Source organism: Thalassophryne amazonica, chromosome 6 (assembly GCF_902500255.1).
Source record: "Thalassophryne amazonica chromosome 6, fThaAma1.1, whole genome shotgun sequence".
In the NCBI taxonomy this organism is placed as follows: domain Eukaryota; kingdom Metazoa; phylum Chordata; class Actinopteri; order Batrachoidiformes; family Batrachoididae; genus Thalassophryne; species Thalassophryne amazonica.
Window position 1 is genome coordinate 84,311,606 of NC_047108.1, and position 23,192 is coordinate 84,334,797.

The 23,192-nt window shown below is 41.2% G+C and overlaps 1 protein-coding gene across 1 annotated transcript in view; it reads left to right on the forward strand.

Annotated features, from left to right (window-relative positions):
• The window catches only part of dnah12 (dynein, axonemal, heavy chain 12), a 184,148-nt gene that overhangs the window by 113,180 nt on the left and 47,776 nt on the right, over positions 1–23,192 (forward strand). Inside the window, exons 51-55 of the mRNA XM_034172638.1 lie at positions 176–265; positions 355–495; positions 6,572–6,813; positions 6,885–7,032; positions 7,133–7,278. Of these exons, the coding sequence (XP_034028529.1) occupies positions 176–265; positions 355–495; positions 6,572–6,813; positions 6,885–7,032; positions 7,133–7,278 (767 nt within the window). The remainder of the gene's footprint in view (positions 1–175; positions 266–354; positions 496–6,571; positions 6,814–6,884; positions 7,033–7,132; positions 7,279–23,192) is intronic.

Sequence of the window (23,192 nt, forward strand, 5' to 3'; positions counted from 1 at the left end):
ATTTGGCAATATATAAATGAATTGAATTGAACTGAACTGAATTCTTGTACACATTATTTTTATTCCACCCGACACCTGCCTGGGTTTATTTTCAAGCCCCATCAAGACCTAAATAAATAAATGAATTGCAACTTTTTAGGAATACCTTGATGAACATATTTCATTTGTTGTCCAGATTTTTGACTACTGGGGTCCAAGCAAGAAACTCCTGGGTGACATGAACTTTTTACGAGACCTTAAGGAATATGACAAGGACAATATTCCTGTGAGTATCAATAAATCTAAATTTCTGCTGAGACAAATACTGGTGATTTATCTGATGATTTATTTGGACAATCTTTCATTTCATTGTAGGTCCCAGTGATGCAAAAAATCCGGAGTGAGTACCTGACTAATCCTGACTTTGACCCAGATTGTGTGGCAAAGGCCTCTGGTGCGGCTGAGGGTCTGTGCAAGTGGATCCAAGCAATGGAGTCATATGACCGTGTGGCAAAGGTATATCAGCAAGTTTGTGCATACCGTACGTTTTTCTCATCATAATGACATATGCCCGCTTGATTCTCTCTATTCCCTGTTGACCTTTGCAGTTTGTGGCATGTATTATGCAAAATACACTCACTGATCCTTCACACCGGTTTAATTAATTGTTGATTAAAGCAAATATCAGCTAGTCACATGGTAGAAATCCAGTGTATACACTGTGAAGAGGATCTGCTGAAATTCAAAACATGCGTAAAAATACAGAAGATATGTGATTGAAGTGACTTTGAACATGGCATGGTTGCTGGTGCCAGACGAGCTGCTTTGACTATCACAGAAACTGTGGTTCTCTTGGAATTTTCAAGCATAATCATCTTTAGGGTCTACAGAGAATTGTCCAAAAAAATAAAACAACCAGTGAGCAGAGATCTTTGGTTAAAAATGTCTTGTTGATAGCCGAAGTCAAAGAAAAATTAAAAAGGCAACAGTGACAAATAGCCAGCACATTGTTTCAAAAATTGAAGCAGATGGCCCCACAGCAGCAGAAGGCCACACCGGGTGCCAATCCTCTCAGCTAAGAACAGAAACTGAGGCTACAGTGGGCATGACCTCACCAAAATTGGACAGTGTACGACTGGAAAAATGATGTCTGGTCTGATGAGTAATGCACAGTGGAGCAAGTTGTAAGCCCTTTTGCATCACAAGCAAACTCTCTCAGTTCAGGGCCACATGTGCTCTATTGTCCCTGTACATGGGTGATTCTTAGACTACGGGCACTTATTATGTCCTTTGATCATATTGTATGAAAAACAGAAAAAAGGGGAAATTTCACACTTTTATAGTTATCTTTACAATGAAAGTGTGTTAAGAAATTTGTTCTAGTAGTCTATGATGACTTTTTCACCTTTTTTCAGCATCATTATATGCAAATATTGCCATTTTGTGCTTGTCCCACACCCAGACTTTTGATCTTCAATGATAAAAATGAATGGTAAAGAAACGTTTTTTTCTAATGTTTTAAAATATCTCTGAATAAAATATCAGTAAAATAATCAAAACATAATTGGGGTATTGAATGTCATACAACTGTTGTGATTTTTTTTAAACAAAATGTAGTTGTCCCACACTATTACCGTAATTTCCACCACAGCACTGTAATGTCCCTTTAAACAGTTTGTATGAAAGATTGTTTGGGTAGTTTCTATGGAGATAAACAGCGACATCAGAGTACATGTATATAGCGCCACATCACAACAAACAGTTGCCCCAAGGCACTTTATATTGTAAGGCAATGGTGTGGTGGAAATTACATTTACAAGGCCAATAGTGCCCGTAGTTAAAGAATCACCCACATATGTAGTTCTGTCAGGGACGTCCAGTGTAAACGTTGTGCCAAATCAGCATGTGAATCCATACCTGATCTGATGTGGTGACTCGGGGCAAAAATGGAAACCATCAAAAAAGTGAGCTCTGAGCCTTGAGTTTTGCAACAACATGCATGGATCTATCTTGTATTGTAACAACATTTCAAGTTGGCAGTGTAATTGTGTGGAAATTGTGTAATCTTACCATGTCAACATGGACCAAAAGCTCTGAAGAATGTTATGGTCTAGAAGGGGGATCTAGAAAGGGTAGTTGAGGGAGGGCATCCCCTACCCCTGAGCTGCTGACCAAACGTGAGAAAATATGGGAAACGCTTTACATAAACAAAGGCTGATTGGCGAATGCTGTTGCTTGCAAAACAAGAGCAATCATAGATTTCCGATGTCCGCCGATCCGGATCACCTCCAAAATGCACCAGCGTCTTCCATGCCCTAATAATCTACCTGTGGTGCAAATTTGGTGAGAATCTGTGAAGTAGTTTTGAAGTAATCCTTCAAACCCTATATAAAGGGAAATCTTGATCCAGAATCCAGATCACCTCCAAAATTCAGTGGTGTCTTCCATGCCCTAATACCTATCTGTAGTGCAAATGTGGTGAGAATCTGTGAAGTAATTTTGAAACTAGAAGCACTCAGAGTGCAAACCTCCGCCAAGGCCATGGGGTCACTGACGCCATAACATCTACACGCCGTGGAATCAATGAACCTAAAAAAGTCTAACAATGATATTTGTTCAGTAGTAAAAAAAAAAAAGTTTCATCTGCTGTGACTGGATAGCATGTATCCTTAGCGCTTCACACAGTTTATTGCAACTTGCACCTTTTCCAGAAGCTACTGTCATCTGAGCACTGATATTGATATTGTATGTGCTTAAAGACAAAAACAAATGAGACAAAATTCAATTTATTATTCAACTAACTGCAAATATGAAATGAAATGAAACACTTCTCTAAACAAGGCCATAGGGTCACTGACCCTAAAGAGATTCCCTCCTTGGCACAGTGATCTATTCAACAATTCAGTGTTACAACCAAAACTATGATGTATACACTTTTCTTTCCTTTATATTTGACATCCTTGACCATGAAAACATACCACTAGAACTTGGAATCACTTTTATGTCTTTATTAGTTCAAAAGTTATTGTACAAAACTATTTTTCGGTAATGGCAGTTTTCTTCTGGATCTAGCTCCATAACATTTGAAGCTACATCAAATGTGATGACACCTTACTGAATTTGACTATGTTACACCCTATTTTTTTTCAAGTATTTCTGCCTTGTTTTTGTGGAGTTACAAACTAGAATGTCAAAATTCCTCCTATCCCGCAGTGGTGAAGAATCCTTTAAAACATTTCTGGATCTGGATCGTGATCAGGATTGCCACTAAAATTTAATCACTTGTTCCTCTTGTAATTTCCAACCACTCCACAAAATTTCATCAAAATCCGTTCAAAACTTTTTGAGTTATCCTGCTGACAAACAGACAAACAAACAAACGCGACCGAAAACATAACCTCCTTGGCGGAGGTAAAAATCCTTCAAAGCCAATATAAAGGGAAATCTTGATCCAGAATCCGGATCACCTCCAAAATTCAGTGGTGTCTTCCATGCCCTAATACCTATCTGTAGTTCAAATGTGGTGAGAATCTGTGAAGTACTTTTGAAAAAATCCTTCAAAGCCAATATAAAGGGAAATCTTGATCCAGAATCCGGATCTGGCTCTAGATCACCTCCAAAATTCAGTGGAGTCTTCCATGCCCTAATATCTATCTGTGGTGCAAATTTGGTGAGAATCCGTGAAGTAGTTTTAAAATAAAGTCCTTCAAAGCCTATATAAAGTGAAATCTTGATTCGGATCTGGATCACCTCCTAAATTTAATGGAGTCTTCCATGTCCTACTATGTATCACTGGTGGAAATGTGGTGAGAATCCGTGAAATAGTTTTGAAATAATCCTTCAAAGCCTATATAAAGTGAAATCTTAATCCAGAATCCGTATCCGCATTACCTCCAAAATGTAATGGCGTCTTCATGGCTTAATATGTGTCTGTGGTGAAAATATGGTGAGAATCCGTGAAATAGTTTTGACATAATCCTTCAAAGCCTATATAAAGTGAAACTTGATCCAGAATCTCGATCCAGATCACCTCCAAAATTTAATGGGTTCTTCCATGGCCTGATACAACCCCTGGCAATAATTATGGAATCACTGGCCTCGGAGGATGTTCATTCAGTTGTTTAATTTTGTAGAAAAAAAACTAGATCACAGACATGACACAAAACTAAAGTCATTTCAAATGGCAACTTTCTGGCTTTAAGAAACACTATAAGAAATCTGGAAAAAAAATTGTGGCAGTCAGTAATGGTTACTTTTTTAGACCAAGCAGAGGGAAAAAAAATATGGAATCACTCAATTCTGAGGAAAAAATTAAGGAATCATGAAAAACAAAAGAACGCTCCAACACATCACTAGTATTTTGTTGCACCACCTCTGGCTTTTATAACAGCTTGCAGCCCCTGTGGCATGGACTTAATGAGTGACAAACAGTACTCTTCATCAATCTGGCTCCAACTTTCTCTGATTGCTGTTGCCGGATCAGCTTTGCAGGTTGGAGCCTTGTCATGGACCATTTTCTTCAACTTCCACCAAAGATTTTCAATCGGATTAAGATCCGGACTATTTGCAGGCCATGACATTGACCCTATGTGTCTTTTTGCAAGGAATGTTTTCACAGTTTTTGTTCTATGGCAAGATGCATTATCATCTTGAAAAATGATTTCATCATCCCCAAACATCCTTCAATTGATGAGATAAGGAAAGTGTCCAAAATATCAACGTAAACTTGTGCATTTATTGATGATGTAATGACAGCCATCTCCCCAGTGCCTTTACCTGACATGCAGCCCCATATCATCAATGACTGTGGAAATTTACATGTTCTCTTCAGGCAGTCATCTTTATAAATCTAATTGGAACGGCACCAAACAAAAGTTCCAGCATCATCACCTTGCCCAATGCAGATTCGAGATTCATCACTGAATATGACTTTCATCCAGTCATCCACAGTCCACGATTGCTTTTCCTTAGCCCATTGTAACCTTGTTTTTTCTGTTTATGTGTTAATGATGGCTTTTGTTTAGCTTTTCTGTATGTAAATCCCATTTCCTTTAGGCGGTTTCATACAGTTCGGTCACAGACTCCAGTTTCCTCCCATTCGTTCCTCATTTGTTTTGTTGTGCATTTTCGATTTTTCAGACATATTGCTTTAAGTTTTCTGTCTTGACGCTTTGATGTCTTCCTTGGTCTACCAGTATGTTTGCCTTTAACAACCTTCCCATGTTTGTATTTGGTCCAGAGTTTAGACACAGCTGACTGTAAACAACCAACATCTTTTGCAACATTGCGTGATGATTTGCCCTCTAATAAGAGTTTGATAATCCTCTCCTTTGTTTCAATTGACATCTCTCATGTTGGCGCCATGATTCATGTCAGTCCACTTGGTGCAACAGCTCTCCAAGGTGTGATCACTCCTTTTTAGATGCAGACTAACGAGCAGATCTGATTTGATGCAGGTGTTAGTTTTGGAGATGAAAATTTACAGGGTGATTCCATAATTTATTCCTCAGAATTGAGTGAGTCCATATTTTTTTCCCCTCTGCTTGGTCTAAAAAAGTAACCGTTACTGACTGCCACAATTTTTGATTTCTTATAGTGTTTCTTAAAGCCAGAAAGTTGCCATTTGAAATGACTTTACTTTTGTGTCATGTCTGTGATCTGCTGTTTTTCTACAAAATTAAACAACTGAATGAACATCCTCCGAGGCCGGTGATTCCATAATTTTTGCCAGGGGTTGTATGTAGCTGTGTTGAAAATTTTGTCAATCTGTACAGTAGTTTTGAAGTAATCCTGCTAAAAGACAGACGAATAAATAAACGTCGATGATTTTATTACATCCTTGGTGGACGTACAGTAGTGTTCAGAATAATAGTTGTCTTGAATGTCCCATTTTCCTCAGGCTTTCAAAGAGAAATGCATGTTCAACAGGTGCTGGCTTCATCCTTACATAGGGGACACCTGATTCACACCTGTTTGTTCCACAAAATTGACAAACTCACTGACTGAATGCCACACTACTATTATTGTGAACACCCCCTTTTTTTACTTTTTTTTTTTACTAATAGCCCAATTTCATAGCCTTAAGAGTGTGCATATCATGAATGCTTGGCCTTGTTGGATTTGTGAGAATCTACTGAATCTACTGGTACCTTGTTTCCCATGTAACAATAAGAAATACACTCAAAACCTGGATTAATCTTTTTAGTCACATAGCACTACTGTTATTCTGAACACTACTGTAATTACAAGATTTATTGTTTAAAATAAAAATTGTGCATTAAAAATGATGGTTTGGGAGTCTGTGTTTACCTTCCCAGATTGCCTTAGAACACAGGAAAAAGCTATCGATTTTTAAAATTTTCCAGGGATCTACTAAGTACACCCCTACTTTGGGATCCAACCAAGTCAGACACACACATACACCTTCACCTGAAGCTAGTATTGCTCCTGTTGTTGAATCTGTGCTATGAATAATTAAGGTAGTTCTGGAAGCAACTGTGGGTCCAGCCCACTGCTAACAGTGTGTGTCTAATAAAGTGGCTGAGTGTGATTATCCACAGTGTATTTTAGGGTAATCTGCCTTTTGTTTTAGGTGGTGGCTCCAAAGAAAGCCAAACTAGCAGAAGCAGAGACATCTCTTGCTGCCACCACAGCTCTATTGGAACAGAAGAAAGCCATGCTGAAGGAGTGTGTGGACCGTGTCGAAGACCTTCAACGAACCTACAAGGAGATGACAGAGAAGCAGGCCCAGTTAGAGTTTGCCGTAGACATGTGTGCCAAGAAGTTGGAGAGAGCAGAGAAACTCATTGGTGGCCTGGGAGGAGAGAAGACCAGGTAATAATGTTGTTGTTTTTCTGTATAAAACAGTTATCAAATGGCACTTACTGGATTATTTTTGATCGCAGATGGTCTAAGTCAGCAGAAGAGCTGCAGAACACATATGACAACTTGACTGGTGATGTTCTTATCTCTGCTGGTGTCATCGCCTACCTTGGAGCATTCACTGCTGGCTTCAGGCAAGACTGCATCAAGTCATGGACTAAGATCTGCCAAGTAAGTTCTCTGGTTTTTTTATTTAGATTTTTTTTACCTTGTTGTCTTCCATCTGAAACAAAGGCATTTGCATGTATCCTTTCTTTCTAATTATCTCCAGTCTAAGAACATCCCGTCATCAGATGACTTCTCTCTGAGTCAGACTTTGGGAGATCCCATTAAAATTAGGGCTTGGAACATTGCAGGTCTTCCCAGTGACAGTTTCTCCATCGACAATGGTGTCATTGTCAGCAACTCTCGTAGATGGTGAGTCTGTGCTGGAATATTTTGATTAAAATGTTTACGTCACTTGGTACAAGCAATACATGGAGTGGAGAAAAATTATGAAAATGCCCACAACACTACATGAGCTCCAAAAAATTATTTTCGTTGTAGTGTGTACATTTTCTATAGGAGGCTTGTGATGAGAAAGTGACAAAAATGTTAGTCATGTGCACTTTGCAATAATGTTTTGTGGAGGAACTTTCACATTGTAATGGCCATTTCAGTCATTTTCCTTTGCACATTTTTTAAATCCAGCATCAGTCACAATTGTTGATGAGCACATCTGATAACCTAATTTTATATGCAACAGATATCAAAAAGCACCACTTCTAATTCCTCCATTTTCTATACCTGCTTCTACCAATCAAGGGTCAGCTGGGCTGAAACCTATAGCAGGCATAGTGCGAGAGGTGGGGTACATTCTGAACATGATGCCAGTCTATCACAGAGCCACATATAGGCAGACAAACACATTCACATGCACAGAATATAGAGTCATCAATGCACCTAACCTGCATGTCTTTGGAAGTGGGAAGCAGCCGGAGCACCCGGAGAGAATCCACGAGAACACAGAGATAACATGCAAACTCCACACAGAAAGGGCCAGACAGGAAGTGATCCCACGACCTTCTTGTTGTGAGGGCACAGTGCTAACCACCAAGCCACCTTATCCTAAATGTGAAAATAGCTTTTATCACCTTGTGATCTCTCTCGCTCTCTCTTCTTCAACTGACATGATGAAATCATTGTCTCAAAGCCGAAAGCTCAAAAATCTGGATGTGGATGACATCCGCCTTACATACTCCATATATACTCAATTCATACACAATACATACTCACTCTATGCACAGTATATCTGCCGTTAACTGCTGATATCCGCAACTGACGGGGATTTTCGGCTTGGCAGCGGACCGGGACAGTGTGTAAAACAGATATATTGCGTGCCCATCATGTCCACATCACAAACTGAAATATGTTGTAGCGAATGCATACAAATTGGCCACGAATAAAGCGTTTTTATTTCATCTGCTTTGCAGCTGATTTGTGGACAATCTGAATGCATAACAAACACGTCACGTAAACCCAAAGTACTATATGTGGCAGAAAGCGACATACCTGCCAGTCAGTGCCGGTCCGGCTGTGTAGATCCACAAAGACGTAGCTGCTGCAGTCCAGGACTTTTATTTAACACCAACAAAAGGAAGAGTTGCTGTAGCCGCAACTCATGCTGAAGTCTGTTTTCTGTGACACTCTTAAAAAAAAAAAAAAAAAAAAAACGTCTCACACCCCGAGTGGCTTCCCCCCTTCCGCTCCCCAAACTCATGAACAGTTAACCCTCGCATGACACTCTGTGATCAACTTGTCCAAGTCCAGCAAATGCTCCAGAGGCTGTATTGTTGGTGTGAATAGTGATGCCGACGGCCCGAGTGCGCTTCTTTTATGACCGCAATGCAGATGCCATGCATGCGCAACACGTGCGCGATGCATTCATAATACACCCGTAATACTGCCGTGATAATCTCAGTGTGTCGGATCAGTTTCCTCACTACATGCGTTATATAACGTGACTGTTCATCATATATTCGCTGTATATTATTAATATATCCATAATTCATACTGGGACATTTGGCATTTTTGGCCATTTTTGTTGAGGACGACAACGAACGCCTGCAATTTGTATACTCAATTCATGTGCAATTAATCCTCTCCCCAGTGGGACAGGGCCCTAAAGCTGGTGCTGAGGTGGAATATCTCGCTTTTCAAACCGCGATGGCCCGACGTGTTTTAAATTCGCGCTGCATAGCTGAAACTCCAGTAAATATTACAACGGTCTCTAACGATGGGGCAGTGCCTAAGAAGGTAAAATTATACATAAATCGTGTAAAACCGCCACTACCGCTCGACCACCTGGCTGGGGTAGTGAATGTTGGGTCAGGAGCCTGTCTGGGGTATATTTTCAAAGCGTATAAAGCAACCCTGAGTTTTTACATGTTACCCTCGATCAAGCCCCACACCCCGAAAGTGACTTTGTGCACATATGACTGGAGCATTATGTCCATCGTGGTTGCTGCTTATTTGAGAGGGGATGTTTTAGTGGATCCTCAGACAATCCGTGCTGAGAACAAAAAACATTTTCAGATTACATGGACCGGTTACGCCAGCTCTCTGTATAAAGTGACCTTCGATAGATATCCTGCTGGTATACCCACTACGGCCAGGATGACCTTGGAACGCATCCACAGTAATCAGCGGGCCGTTGTAGAAGCCCCGGTACCGACGTGGGAAAAAATGTTTTCGGCATATGGGGACAGAATCAACGGGCTTGTTAGGCACTGGCTGCAATATAAAGACATTATCGGAGTCAGAAGAAACCTGACCCCTTTCTTTTGTTAAGGGGAATCTGGCCACTCACACCCCGCCTGACTATATATTCATCAGCCGGCCAGGATGTGCTACCATTCGACAACCAACATCATGACTCAAGCTTTTACATCAGCTCACATTCCTCCAGCTTCACCCCAGCCAGAAGAGGACATCGATCGTGAGGGTCATTACACCGGCTACGAGGAAGAAGGCTGCTCGCAGGACCTCTTCACCTCACCGCCAGAATCCTGGCCAGGTTACCGTGAACTTTCCTCGGCTGAAGCATCGGTGATGTGGGCCGAAGAAGCCCAAGGGGTGTACTCTTGGTCAGCATCTGTAATTTTAGATGACGGACCAAGACCACCCCCCAGTGTTTATGTCGTGGGTCAACCTACGGCTCTGACTGAGGTCTGGGGTGAAACATCCCTCCCACCCCACCTGATACAAGAAGCGCTGTGTGGCGAGACGTGCGTCACACCAGTCATCGGTGACCAGCCGGGTGGTCTTCTCTCCGACGAATTTTTGAAAACAACCAAACTGGCCGTCATCCATCTGCTGGCTGGAGTGATTGCGAATTGTAGAAAGGAACTCTGTTACAGCTGTCAGGTCGAGCATCCGAGTCAGACGCAACACGAATGCCTGGAAGAGGTATCTGAATTCTTTTACCCAATCAATTTCCATCGTGTGATAAAAAGCTTCTGGACGGAGGGGTTTATTCCTGCACTGCTCAAATTGCTGGCGAGCCATTACATATTTCCGTCACCGGCGAGAGTCCAGGGTGTGACTGAAAACATCTTGAACGAGCTGAAACACTGTGATAATTTTGGTGGAGTGTTGAAGTTGAACCAGCTGTTTGGAGCATGAAAATCCCACTCACATTCGTGAAATGGAGGATCTCTGGCATGGCCTGATCTGATTGTCACCTGCAGAGCTTTTTGCTTTAATATATATATATATATATATATATATATATATATATATATATAAAACTCTGTCAACGTTCAATTTATCATGGGAAATTGATTAATCTGTGTCGAGGTGTAAGGGATCGTTATATCATTTGTGAACTGTCTTTTAAATCAGGCTGTCACACGCAGGCTGAACGATATTACAATGTCTTCTGTATTAGAAAGGGTGCTGGACTCTGTTAAATATCAGGCCGCTCCAGAGTTTTGACAGGAAAACGTGCTAAGAACCGTTTCGCAAATAGCGGATAACTCTGCCTACGTTGTCTTACGCAGGATTTCCGTTATGGTTATTGACAATTTTCCTGGATTTAATCCCTACCACCTCTTTACACTGTACGAATTTATCCTACACGTCCTGTACGTCCTACAGAAACTTAATACAGCGATTTGTCTGAATAATGGCGGGGATTTTTACACCGCACCCTGCAGATTATTAAATCGTAACTTCTTTTTCTGTTTTGTTTTTTTTTTTAATGAATGAGAAAAAATGCGTAAAACAATAATTTCTCTGTTTTTAAGTTGCCTGTGTAAAACAATAATTTTTGAGTTGCGTGTGTTTGTAATAAAATGATATATATATAAACTAGGATTGCCTGTTTTTTCATCATTCACATACTTGATCCCTTACATGATGGCTGAAGAAAGATTGATGAGAAATGTGTATTATAACCCTTCAAATCCTGGAAGGTTCGGCGGTGTGGAATGCTTACAGAAGGCTATCAAAGCCGAATCTGGGGTTAAACCCTCCAGGAAAGATGTGGAGTATTTCTTGTCCGGGGAAGATGCTTTCACTTTACATAAACCCGCAAGGATGAATTTTATCAGAAATAGGGTGTTTGTTACAGCCCCTATGAAACAATTCCAGGCTGATCGCTGCGATATGCAGGCTTTATCAGCTCATAACGACAACTATAAGTATCTCTTAACAGTCATAGACATATTTTCAAAAAAAGCATATGCCAGGCTTCTCAAAACAAAAACAGGTCATGAGGTCTCAAACGCTTTCGCCACCGTTTTACAAGAAAGCGGAGTCCCATAGAAGTTGCAGACTGATGCTGGGAAAGAATTTTTCAACAAGGTTTTTTCAGCCCTCATGAAAAAAAAAAACAGCATAAAACATTTTTCAACTGCCAGCGATCTGAAGGCCTCACTCGTTGAATGCTTTAATCGGACACTAAAAACCAAGATGTGGAGGTTTTTCACTGCAAACAATATACGTCATTACATTGACGTGCTGCAAGATCTGCTTAAAGCCTATAATGCGTCTTATCATAAAAGCATTAAGATGAGTCCGAATGAGGTTAATGCTCAAAATGTCGGTCAAGTGTTTCAAAATTTGTATGGGACTTTCCCCTATGCACAAGGCCTATGAAGTTTAAGTTTAAGTTTAAGTTTGGTGATATAGTCAGGATCTCCAAGCTCAGGGGAGTTTTTGATTAAAAAAAAAAAAGTCAACAGTTTTACAGATGAAATGTTCAGTGTCAGAATGTATTCCACGTTTCCCACCTGTGTATAAATTAACGGACTATGATGGCGAGATTATTGAAGGTTCATTTTATGAACCAGAATTGCAGAAGGTTAAAATATCAAAAGACAAACCGTATCAGGTTCAAGAAATTATTTGTGAATGTTTTACCAAGGGGAAGAAATTTGTATTTGTCAGATGGAAGAATTGGCCTGAAAAATTTAACTCCTGGGTTCCTGCAGACCAACTGATGGCCATATAAATGTGACGACATCTATCTTCAACCGGCATATGAAAAATGGATCGGGATCTGAGACAAGGATTTTGCAATTGCCAGCCTAAAAGTATTCCCGGATAACACGATTTCATGCTACCAGGTGGACTTGGCTCGACACCTGGATTTAGAGGGAGAGTGGGTTGTGGCGCTGACGGAGATTTCTTATCCTCACACTTGGTTAAATATTCTGGAAAAGCATTGCTCTACATTTCAGGTGAAAAAAATTACAGGTCCTCCATCCAAGAACAAAATCTCCATTCAGTCAACTTCTTTTGAGGCAGAATATTATGACAACATTGACCTTATTGCAACACAGATAAAGTCTTGTTTGAAGAATATAGATCCAAAGATCTCTTTAAAATGACGATATTCAAAAAAATTTTGTGTGGGAAGGAGACGGTACTGGCCACGTACATTTTGAAACCCGAACGGCGTACATACTGGGGTTACAGCCTGATAAGTGGTTGAGATGCGGGCCCGGGGCCATGACCTCCCCACGTTTCCCTGATATAAAAGGCGGGTTATATCATTTTTTCTGTTACACATTGTTCAGGCTCAGACGGTGGGTGACAGTTTTGCTCCTCTGCTCCGCTGTTTCAAGATCCAAGGGAAGTTTGGAGAAATTATCACGCAAAGATTCAACCCTGCTTATTATATTCCATTTTCTAAAAGACATATTGAAAAGATACGCATTGAGATTCATACGAGCCCGTGAAATTCACATACGGGAAAGTGATTGTCACATTACACTTTAAACCGACAGGTTAAAAACAAAAACAATGCAACCTGGTATTTATAGATTTGTTCCTTATCATGAAAATCAGGTCGGTCACGGTTTTTCCGGCGCCCCCGTTATGTACGGGAAAGGTTTGGGTAACATATTTTCAAAATTATTCAAGTTCGTCACACCTTTATTTAAACAAGGATACGCGCTTATCAAACCTCACCTGAAAAATTCCGCCAAAAATATCGCGTCCGATGTGGTGATCCGTGTGGTTGAAAGGGTGTCCCATCCTCAGGAAGCTGGCGTGCAGGAAGGATCCGTGATCATGGTACTCTCGCGACGCCCCAGGAAACGCATAGGCAGGCATAAAAAACGAAGAGTCTCGCACAAACGTGAGACAGTCTGCCGGAACGCTGAGAAGAGAAGACCGTCTCGTGATTTTTTTTCTTAAGGATGAGCCTGTTACGATATAATTCACCCGAGTGCGCCATGAGCGAGCTAGACCTGTTTACCGTCCCAGCAACACAACTCTTGATAGAGGACAGTCAATATGTGGAAATAACTCCGATATCGGCGCTGACTGACACCGGGCCGATCGAATTTTTTTATCCCCGGAGACGGAGAAAGATACCTGGATTTAAATAACACGCTGATTCATCTCCGGGTGAAAATTACAAATGCTGACGGGAGTAATCTGGCTGCTGACGCCAGCGTGGGGCTAATAAATTACCCCCTGAACACAATTTTTTCACAGGTCGTTGTCACTCTGGGTGACAGGTTAATTTCGCAGTCCAGCGCCACACATCCTTACAGGGCTATGATTGAAACATTACTGAACTTCTCAGCTGAATCACTCAAATCTCAGTTCACAGCAGGCCTTTTTTCCAAAGACACGGCAGGCGTGATGGATTCAACCGTGACAGTTGATGATGGGCCCAACGCAGGTCTGGTGAGCAGAGTGCGCCTCACTGCTCGGTCGAGAGAAATCCAGTTGCTTGGTCTGTTACACGCAGACATCTTTTTCTGCGAGAGGTCGTTGTTAAATAATGTTGACCTAAGAGTGACGCTTTCAGCCTGATGTGTGCTGATAACAGCACTTTTAAGTTAAACATCCTGGGAGCGTCTTTTTGTTAAAAAAGTCTCAATCTCCCCAGCAGTTCGTCTCGGCCACAATGCGGCATTATTGAAGGGGAACGCCCTGTATCCGTTATCACGGATTAATGTGAAAACCTATGTTATCCCTCACAATTCCAGAATTTGCAATCAGGAAAATCTGTTTCTGGGGGTCATGCCGAAATACGTCGTCCTGGGTATGGTGAACCACAATGCTTTCAGCGGAAAAAGGGATTTATCCCCGTTGAACTTCCGAAACTACGATGTGGAATATCTGGCTCTAAGCCAAAATGGGAGACAGGTGCCTTCTAAATCCTTCCAACCGCAGTTTAACAACGGGATCTCTGTCTGAGAGTTTTATAATTTGTACACAGCCACAGGGAGACATTTGAAGGATCTTCCTCTCTGTATAACTCGTGACGATTTCCTATTGGGATACGCCTTGTACGCCTTTAACCTGAGTCTGGAGGAGGATACGGGGGCATTGTCACTGGTTTCTACTGGCAGTCTAAGGCTGCAAATGCATTTCAGAGTGGCGACCCCGCATACGATAACGCTAGTGGTCTACGCGTGCTACGACTCCATTCTGGAAGTTAACTCCAAATGGCAAGTGTTGGTCGATTTTTACTGAATCATGAACACCCTCAAGTTGGAGGCTGTGATGAGGCATTTATCATGGAAACATTTTCAGAGGAGTGTGGGCCTGTGATGAATTAGATCGCATCAAAGTGAAACCGCCTGCTTTTTTCATAGTAAATACCCACCCAAGGCATTTACGGGGTGAACACTGGCTGGCGATCACTGTTGAAAAAGATGGTGGAGCTACGTTTTTTGATTCCTTTGGATTTAGCCCGGACTTCAACCTGTACTCCAAAGGTATCCTACAGTATTTGGAAAATCAACGTGGGATTACAAAGATTTTCTATCATAATAGACAGCTACAACATGAAATGTCAGATGTGTGCCGGCAACACTGTGTCTTTTATTTATCTAAAAGAGCCTGCGGGCTGTCCTACAAAGATGTACTGTCCTTATACACCCGCAACACTGTTAAGAACGATGATATGGTTTTTGAATTTGTGAAGGAATATCAGCAATGTACCAGAACAGGCTGTAAGAGCTTGTGTAACCAGTGTTCATGTTGTTTTCATGCATTTAAAACCTGTTACAATTTACACTGAATGAAATCGCTGTAGACTGTTGCTTTTGTAAAGATTTTTATTGTGATGATAAACATGCTGTATAACAAATTATATATTAAATAAATGATTAGTACAATAACAAGGTCTGCTTCTTTTATTTGAAAACTCTGATCTTCTTTCATGCTGGAAGTGTCACCGGCTCTGATGCCTGGGTATCTCTGACCATGTTGCTCATCCGGTTAGAAAGCACTCAAAGCAGTGTTCATGCGGGAAATTCTTCCCGCCGTTCTCAAAATGTCTTGACGCTGATGTGGGCTGGCTTTGATTAGAGTTTAAAGAATGTCGGCGTTCCTTTTTAAAAGTGAGCTCATGGTCTCCTGCTGGATTTTGCAATATAAACAGCCGGCCACTGATTTTGCAACAACCCTGTTTTCAGTCTAAACCGATCTGGGCAGTTTTGTGTACAGTCCAGGAATAAATCTGTATGATTCGCTGGTTGCGTCTTCTAAGCTGTCCAAAAAATATTGTTTTTTAAGGGGAACATTTGTTGAGCTAAAATATTCATCTGCAGCTTATCACGTGGGTTTTTAAAGAGCACCATATAGCTTGTGTTGAGACTGATTGTTCTGCTGTATTTCCCCTGATAAAACACATTCTGAGTTATTAAAATTATTGACCTATTCCTATGGTGTCTGTACTGTGTAAATACTCTCACAACTCCAGGGTCATCAGCTGCCTGAAAAATGAGATTGTCCAATATTATCAGGTGAGACTGACCAGAAGGAAAAAGGCTTTCGTCTTTGAAAGAATCAGGCAGACCTTGCACAGATTTAATGTTTTTATTCTTCGCCCTCAGTTCAGAGTACATGGGTTGGAATGAGGTGTAAATCCATATAATATTTTCTGGCACATCTTTCATTACATGATCACATTTCTCCAATAATGATTTAACAAAACAGTTTTTCCTGATCCACTTGGTCCTATTACGAGGCATGAGAAAGGTGTCTGCAATCTCGGGTCAAACAGGATAGGCTCTCCAAAATCAGACATGCTTTTCAATATCCAAAGGGTTCAGTCAGATCGTCAGGCAAAAGACGTCGTTTGTCATACAAGACTCAGGTTTTCTGCAATGACGCGTTTGTCAGCTTGAAGCCGTTTTTATGTTTGATACCCTGCTGTGGCGCTTTGATCATCAACCCGTTGGATTTTTTACATAACGCTCGATCAAGTCTTTGATGCTGTCAAAGTTTATTTTTTGACAGCTAGCATGAGTTTGTTTGATCCCTTTCACGCGCATAACAGTTTTTCCACTCAAGGTTTTATACGCGTAACTTTTCGGTCCCGCCGCTGCAAATTCAACAATAGTGTCCCCACTCAACTCATCTGTTAACTGCCTGAGAAAATTACCGGTGGGTAACGGGGTTTCACCATCCCTGCAGACATAGATCAGGCTATCTGTATCGTAGTACAAGATCCTCTCTGGGGTCGCCACCTTTTCCATAAATCCATACAGAGTCAAGTGCGCATATGACGTGGTGAATGCCGCAATAAATATATTATCTGCTTTACCCGGACGAGCTATGTATTGTGACCCATACCGCCATTGGACCGTAGCCACATCATTATTCAGAAATGAAAAATGGGTGATGTCATACTGGTCGGAGAATAGAAACCTGAAAACTTCCTCAGCGTTCCTGATGAGTTTGGTTTGCGTGAGATTATTCTTCTGAACGAATTTCCCCCCGAAGGAATTCAGACATAATTTTGCCATTTGTCTTTTTGCAGGGTTGAGGGAAATATTCCCCGGGTCCAATCAGATTTTTTGATTGATCCAGTAGTCCTCGACATATTTCTCCCTGCTCTCAGAGATTCTGCTATCAGATTCCGGTGGATATCCAGACGCCTCCTGTTTGTTTTAAAAACGTGTTTATGTACCCCACAAATATATTATTACTTTTAGTTTAGAAATGCCAGACCTCGTTAATCTCTGCCACAGTGTAACCTTTATCCAAAGCTTTGTGAAATTCAGGGGTCGGCCACGTCCCGTTCAAAGCTCTTTCCTGATCGCTGTGTGTGCATGATTCATCTTGGTTGTTGAGATCAGCACACAGGCGACAAAGAGGAAAGACTAGCTTTCCCTGAGGTGTCCGGTAAGGAAGAATGGGGAAATGTAACCCGCGCGGCAGGTACATGCTAGCTTTGATGAGACCGAAATATGAACGAGGGTCTTGGAAATCCCTGACGATGACTTTCGGATGTCCTGTGGGGTATGTGAAATTTACGTTAACGTAAGGGTACAACGACCTCACATCAACATAATGAATCTGTTCACCCTGACCTGATGTGTACCGCAGATGTGCAGGGGCTGTCAGTCCCCGTACAAAGCGTCTCTTGGTTCGAGGGGTTTTGGGACTCAGTACTGCTGGAGAAATTGTAGGACTATCTGATTTTTTTTTTTTTTCATGTTATTCCATTCGTGCTCCTAGATAATGGTAAGACTGACACCCTCCATTGCCTGCAAAGCTGCTAATTTCATCTGACACACTGCGTACAGCTGACCGAATGTGGTGTTCAGAAGAGGATTTTTTTCATGGGCCAGAAAACAGGTTGGACAACCATGATAAAAGTAACTAAGGAATTCCCAGACATTTTTCACCCCGTTAACCTCCACATAACCAACGGTATACGACCCACCAGCTTTTTCTCACCCTGGTTCAGTGCATGAGCGATTGTAGTATTTCAGTTCTCCATTTCCCATTCTAACCGTTGAATCGAACCGTCTGAAACTCTCTTATACTATTGGTGCTAATTGTCGGCTGACGGTAAGGCCAATGTATTAGGTGGAAGAAAGTTCGTTTTAAAAACTTTCATACATGCTGAGGCAATTGTAGTGCAGCTGAAAGGGTCCATGCGTGTTTCGCTGACAAATTCCTTAAGTTTAGTGCATGCTGCTGCAAGAATTCTAGTGTCATTATTGCAGTACATCATCGCCTCCGCTTTAAAATCGAAAACGGAGTTCTGTCTGGTTTTGTACCATGCATCAAATTCCCGTTTTTCTGTCTCAGACACGCCATACACAGCGGGATCAGGATATGGACCGATATAATCCAAATTTTTTGCTGAGCTGAAAAGGTGCAGAAAGTAACCTTTCCGCATACCCGCTTCCACTTCGATACCGATAGCTTTTGGCATTTGAGCGAGGCGCATGGTTAAAAATGACAGCGACTCAATGTACTTCTGCCTGAACGCCCGATCGGACATTTGCAGAAGTTTACTCCCTGTCATAATCAGTTCAGGAGTGATATATTGCATAAGGAGATAACCGTCGAATCCTTTAGAATTGTGCGCTATGAAGATGTGATCCTCGAATTTTTTTGCTCTAAAATGTTTGAAAAATTCAGCAACGCAATCAGTCCCCCATGCTTTCCAGATGCGGCCAGTCTGGGAGCTGACATAAAACGGGACCTGTTCTCCGACATCATTCATAAATGTTTCAGAGTCATAAAACACATATTTGTCAGAATAAGACTCTGCTGGTTTAATTGGTGTCATATCAGTCAATCAATCAATCAATTTTTTTTTTATATAGCGCCAAATCACAACAAACAGTTGCCCCAAGGCGCTTTATATTGTAAGGCAAGGCCATACAATAATTATGTAAAACCCCAACGGTCAAAACGACCCCCTGTGAGCAAGCACTTGGCTACAGTGGGAAGGAAGAAACCTCCAGCAGAACCAGGCTCAGGGAGGGGCAGTCTTCTGCTGGGACTGGTTGGGGCTGAGGGAGAAAACCAGGAAAAAGACATGCTGTGGAGGGGAGCAGAGATCGATCACTAATGATTAAATGCAGAGTGGTGCATACAGAGCAAAAAGAGAAAGAAACAGTGCATCATGGGAACCCCCCAGCAGTCTAAGTCTATAGCAGCATAACTAAGGGATGGTTCAGGGTCACCTGATCCAGCCCTAACTATAAGCTTTAGCAAAAAGGAAAGTTTTAAGCCTAATCTTAAAAGTAGAGAGGGTGTCTGTCTCCCTGATCTGAATTGGGAGCTGGTTCCACAGGAGAGGAGCCTGAAAGCTGAAGGCTCTGCCTCCCATTCTACTCTTACAAACCCTAGGAACTACAAGTAAGCCTGCAGTCTGAGAGCGAAGCGCTCTATTGGGGTGATATGGTACTACGAGGTCCCTAAGATAAGATGGGACCTGATTATTCAAAACCTTATAAGTAAGAAGAAGAATTTTAAATTCTATTCTAGAATTAACAGGAAGCCAATGAAGAGAGGCCAATATGGGTGAGATATGCTCTCTCCCTCTAGTCCCCGTTAGTATTCTAGCTGCAGCATTTTGAATTAACTGAAGGCTTTTCAGGGAACTTTTAGGACAACCTGATAATAATGAATTACAATAGTCCAGACTAGAGGAAATAAATGCATGAATTAGTTTTTCAGCATCACTCTGAGACAAGACCTTTCTAATTTTAGAGATATTGCGTAAATGCATAAAGCAGTCCTACATATTTGTTTAATATGCGCTTTGAATGACATATCCTGATCAAAAATGACTCCCAAGATTTCTCACAGTATTACTAGAGGTCAGGGTAATGCCATCCAGAGTAAGGATCTGGTTAGACACCATGTTTCTAAGATTTGTGGGGCCAAGTACAATAACTTCAGTTTTATCTGAGTTTAAAAGCAGGAAATTAGAGGTCATCCATGTCTTTATGTCTGTAAGACAATCCTGCAGTTTAGCTAATTGGTGTGTGTCCTCTGGCTTCATGGATAGATAAAGCTGGGTATCATCTGCGTAACAATGAAAATTTAAGCAATACCGTCTAATAATACTGCCTAAGGGAAGCATGTATAAAGTGAATAAAATTGGTCCTAGCACAGAACCTTGTGGAACTCCATAATTAACCTTAGTCTGTGAAGAAGATTCCCCATTTACATGAACAAATTGTAATCTATTAGACAAATATGATTCAAACCACTGCAGCGCAGTGCCTTTAATACCTATGGCATGCTCTAATCTCTGTAATAAAATTTTATGGTCAACAGTATCAAAAGCAGCACTGAGGTCTAACAGAACAAGCACAGAGATGAGTCCACTGTCTGAGGCCATAAGAAGATCATTTGTAACCTTCACTAATGCTGTTTCTGTACTATGATGAATTCTAAAACCTGACTGAAACTCTTCAAATAGACCATTCCTCTGCTGATGTTCAGTTAGCTGTTTTACAACTACCCTTTCAAGAATTTTTGAGAGAAAAGGAAGGTTGGAGATTGGCCTATAATTAGCTAAGATAGCTGGGTCAAGTGATGGCTTTTTAAGTAATGGTTTAATTACTGCCACCTTAAAAGCCTGTGGTACATAGCCAACTAACAAAGATAGACTGATCATATTTAAGATCGAAGCATTAAATAATGGTAGGGCTTCCTTGAGCAGCCTGGTAGGAATGGGGTCTAATAGACATGTTGATGGTTTGGATGAAGTAACTAATGAAAATAACTCAGACAGAACAATCTGAGAGAAAGAGTCTAACCAAATACCGGCATCACTGAAAGCAGCCAAAGATAACGATACGTCTTTGGGATGGTTATGAGTAATTTTTTCTCTAATAGTTAAAATTTTGTTAGCAAAGAAAGTCATGAAGTCATTACTAGTTAAAGTTAATGGAATACTCAGCTCAATAGAGCTCTGACTCTTTGTCAGCCTGGCTACAGTGCTGAAAAGAAACCTGGGGTGGTTCTTATTTTCTTCAATTAGTGATGAGTAGAAAGATGTCCTAGCTTTACGGAGGGCTTTTTTATAGAGCAACAGACTCTTTTTCCAGGCTAAATGAAGATCTTCTAAATTAGTGAGACGCCATTTCCTCTCCAACTTACGGGTTATCTGCTTTAAGCTACGAGTTTGTGAGTTATACCACGGAGTCAGGCATTTCTGATTTAAAGCTTTTTCAGAGGAGCTACAGCATCCAAAGTTGTCTTCAATGAGGATGTAAAACTATTGACGAGAGGTAGCTACTCTGCACTGTGTTGGTATATGGCATTAGAGAACATAAAGAAGGAATCATATCCTTAAACCTAGTTACAGCGCTTTCTGAAAGACTTCTAGTGTAATGAAACTTATTCCCCACTGCTGGGTAGTCCATCAGAGTAAATGTAAATGTTATTAAGAAATGATCAGACAGAAGGGAGTTTTCAGGGAATACTGTTAAGTCTTCTATTTCCATACCATAATTCAGAACAAGATCTAAGATATGCTTAAAGTGGTGGGTGGACTCATTTACATTTTGAGCAAAGCCAATAGAGTCTAATAATAGATTAAATGCAGTGTTGAGGCTGTCATTCTCAGCATCTGTGTGGATGTTAAAATCGCCCACTATAATTATCTTATCTGAGCTAAGCATTAAGTCAGACAAAAGGTCTGAAAATTCACAGAGAAACTCACAGTAACTACCAGGTGGACGATAGATAATAATAAATAAAACTGGTTTTTGGGACTTCCAATTTGGATGGACAAGACTAAGAGTCAAGCTTTCAAATGAATTAAAGCTCTGTCTGGGTTTTTGATTAATTAATAAGCTGGAATGGAAGCTGGAATGGTTGCTGGTGTCAATAACTTCACATTTCTCAAAACAGAGTCGCCAATAACCAGAGTTTGATCCTCGGCGGGTGTGTCGCCGAGTGGGGAAAAACGGTTAGAAATGTGAACGGGTTGGCGGTGTACACGGGGCTTCTGTTTAGGACCCTGACCTCTAGTAATACTGTGAGAAATCTTGGAGTCATTTTTGATCAGGATATGTCATTCAAAGCGCATATTAAACAAATATGTAGGACTGCTTTTTTGCATTTACGCAATATCTCTAAAATCAGAAAGGTCTTGTCTCAGAGTGATGCTGAAAAACTAATTCATGCATTTATTTCCTCTAGGCTGGACTATTGTAATTCATTATTATCAGGTTGTCCTAAAAGTTCCCTAAAAAGCCTTCAGTTAATTCAAAATGCTGCAGCTAGAGTACTGACGGGGACTAGAAGGAGAGAGCATATCTCACCCATATTGGCCTCTCTTCATTGGCTTCCTGTTAATTCTAGAATAGAATGTAAAATTCTTCTTCTTACTTATAAGGTTTTGAATAATCAGGTCCCATCTTATCTTAGGGACCTCGTAGTACCATATCACCCCAATAGAGCGCTTCGCTCTCAGACTGCAGGCTTACTTGTAGTTCCTAGGGTTTGTAAGAGTAGAATGGGAGGCAGAGCCTTCAGCTTTCAGGCTCCTCTCCTGTGGAACCAGCTCCCAATTCAGATCAGGGAGACAGACACCCTCTCTACTTTTAAGATTAGGCTTAAAACTTTCCTTTTTGCTAAAGCTTATAGTTAGGGCTGGATCAGGTGACCCTGAACCATCCCTTAGTTATGCTGCTATAGACGTAGACTGCTGGGGGGTTCCCATGATGCACTGTTTCTTTCTCTTTTTGCTCTGTATGCACCACTCTGCATTTAATCATTAGTGATCGATCTCTGCTCCCCTCCACAGCATGTCTTTTTCCTGGTTCTCTCCCTCAGCCCCAACCAGTCCCAGCAGAAGACTGCCCCTCCCTGAGCCTGGTTCTGCTGGAGGTTTCTTCCTGTTAAAAGGGAGTTTTTCCTTCCCACTGTAGCCAAGTGCTTGCTCACAGGGGGTCGTTTTGACCGTTGGGGTTTTACATAATTATTGTATGGCCTTGCCTTGCAATATAAAGCGCCTTGGGGCAACTGTTTGTTGTGATTTGGCGCTATATAAAAAAATTGATTGATTGATTGATTGACTACGTTTCCTCCTCACAGTCACCCAGTCGGCTTGC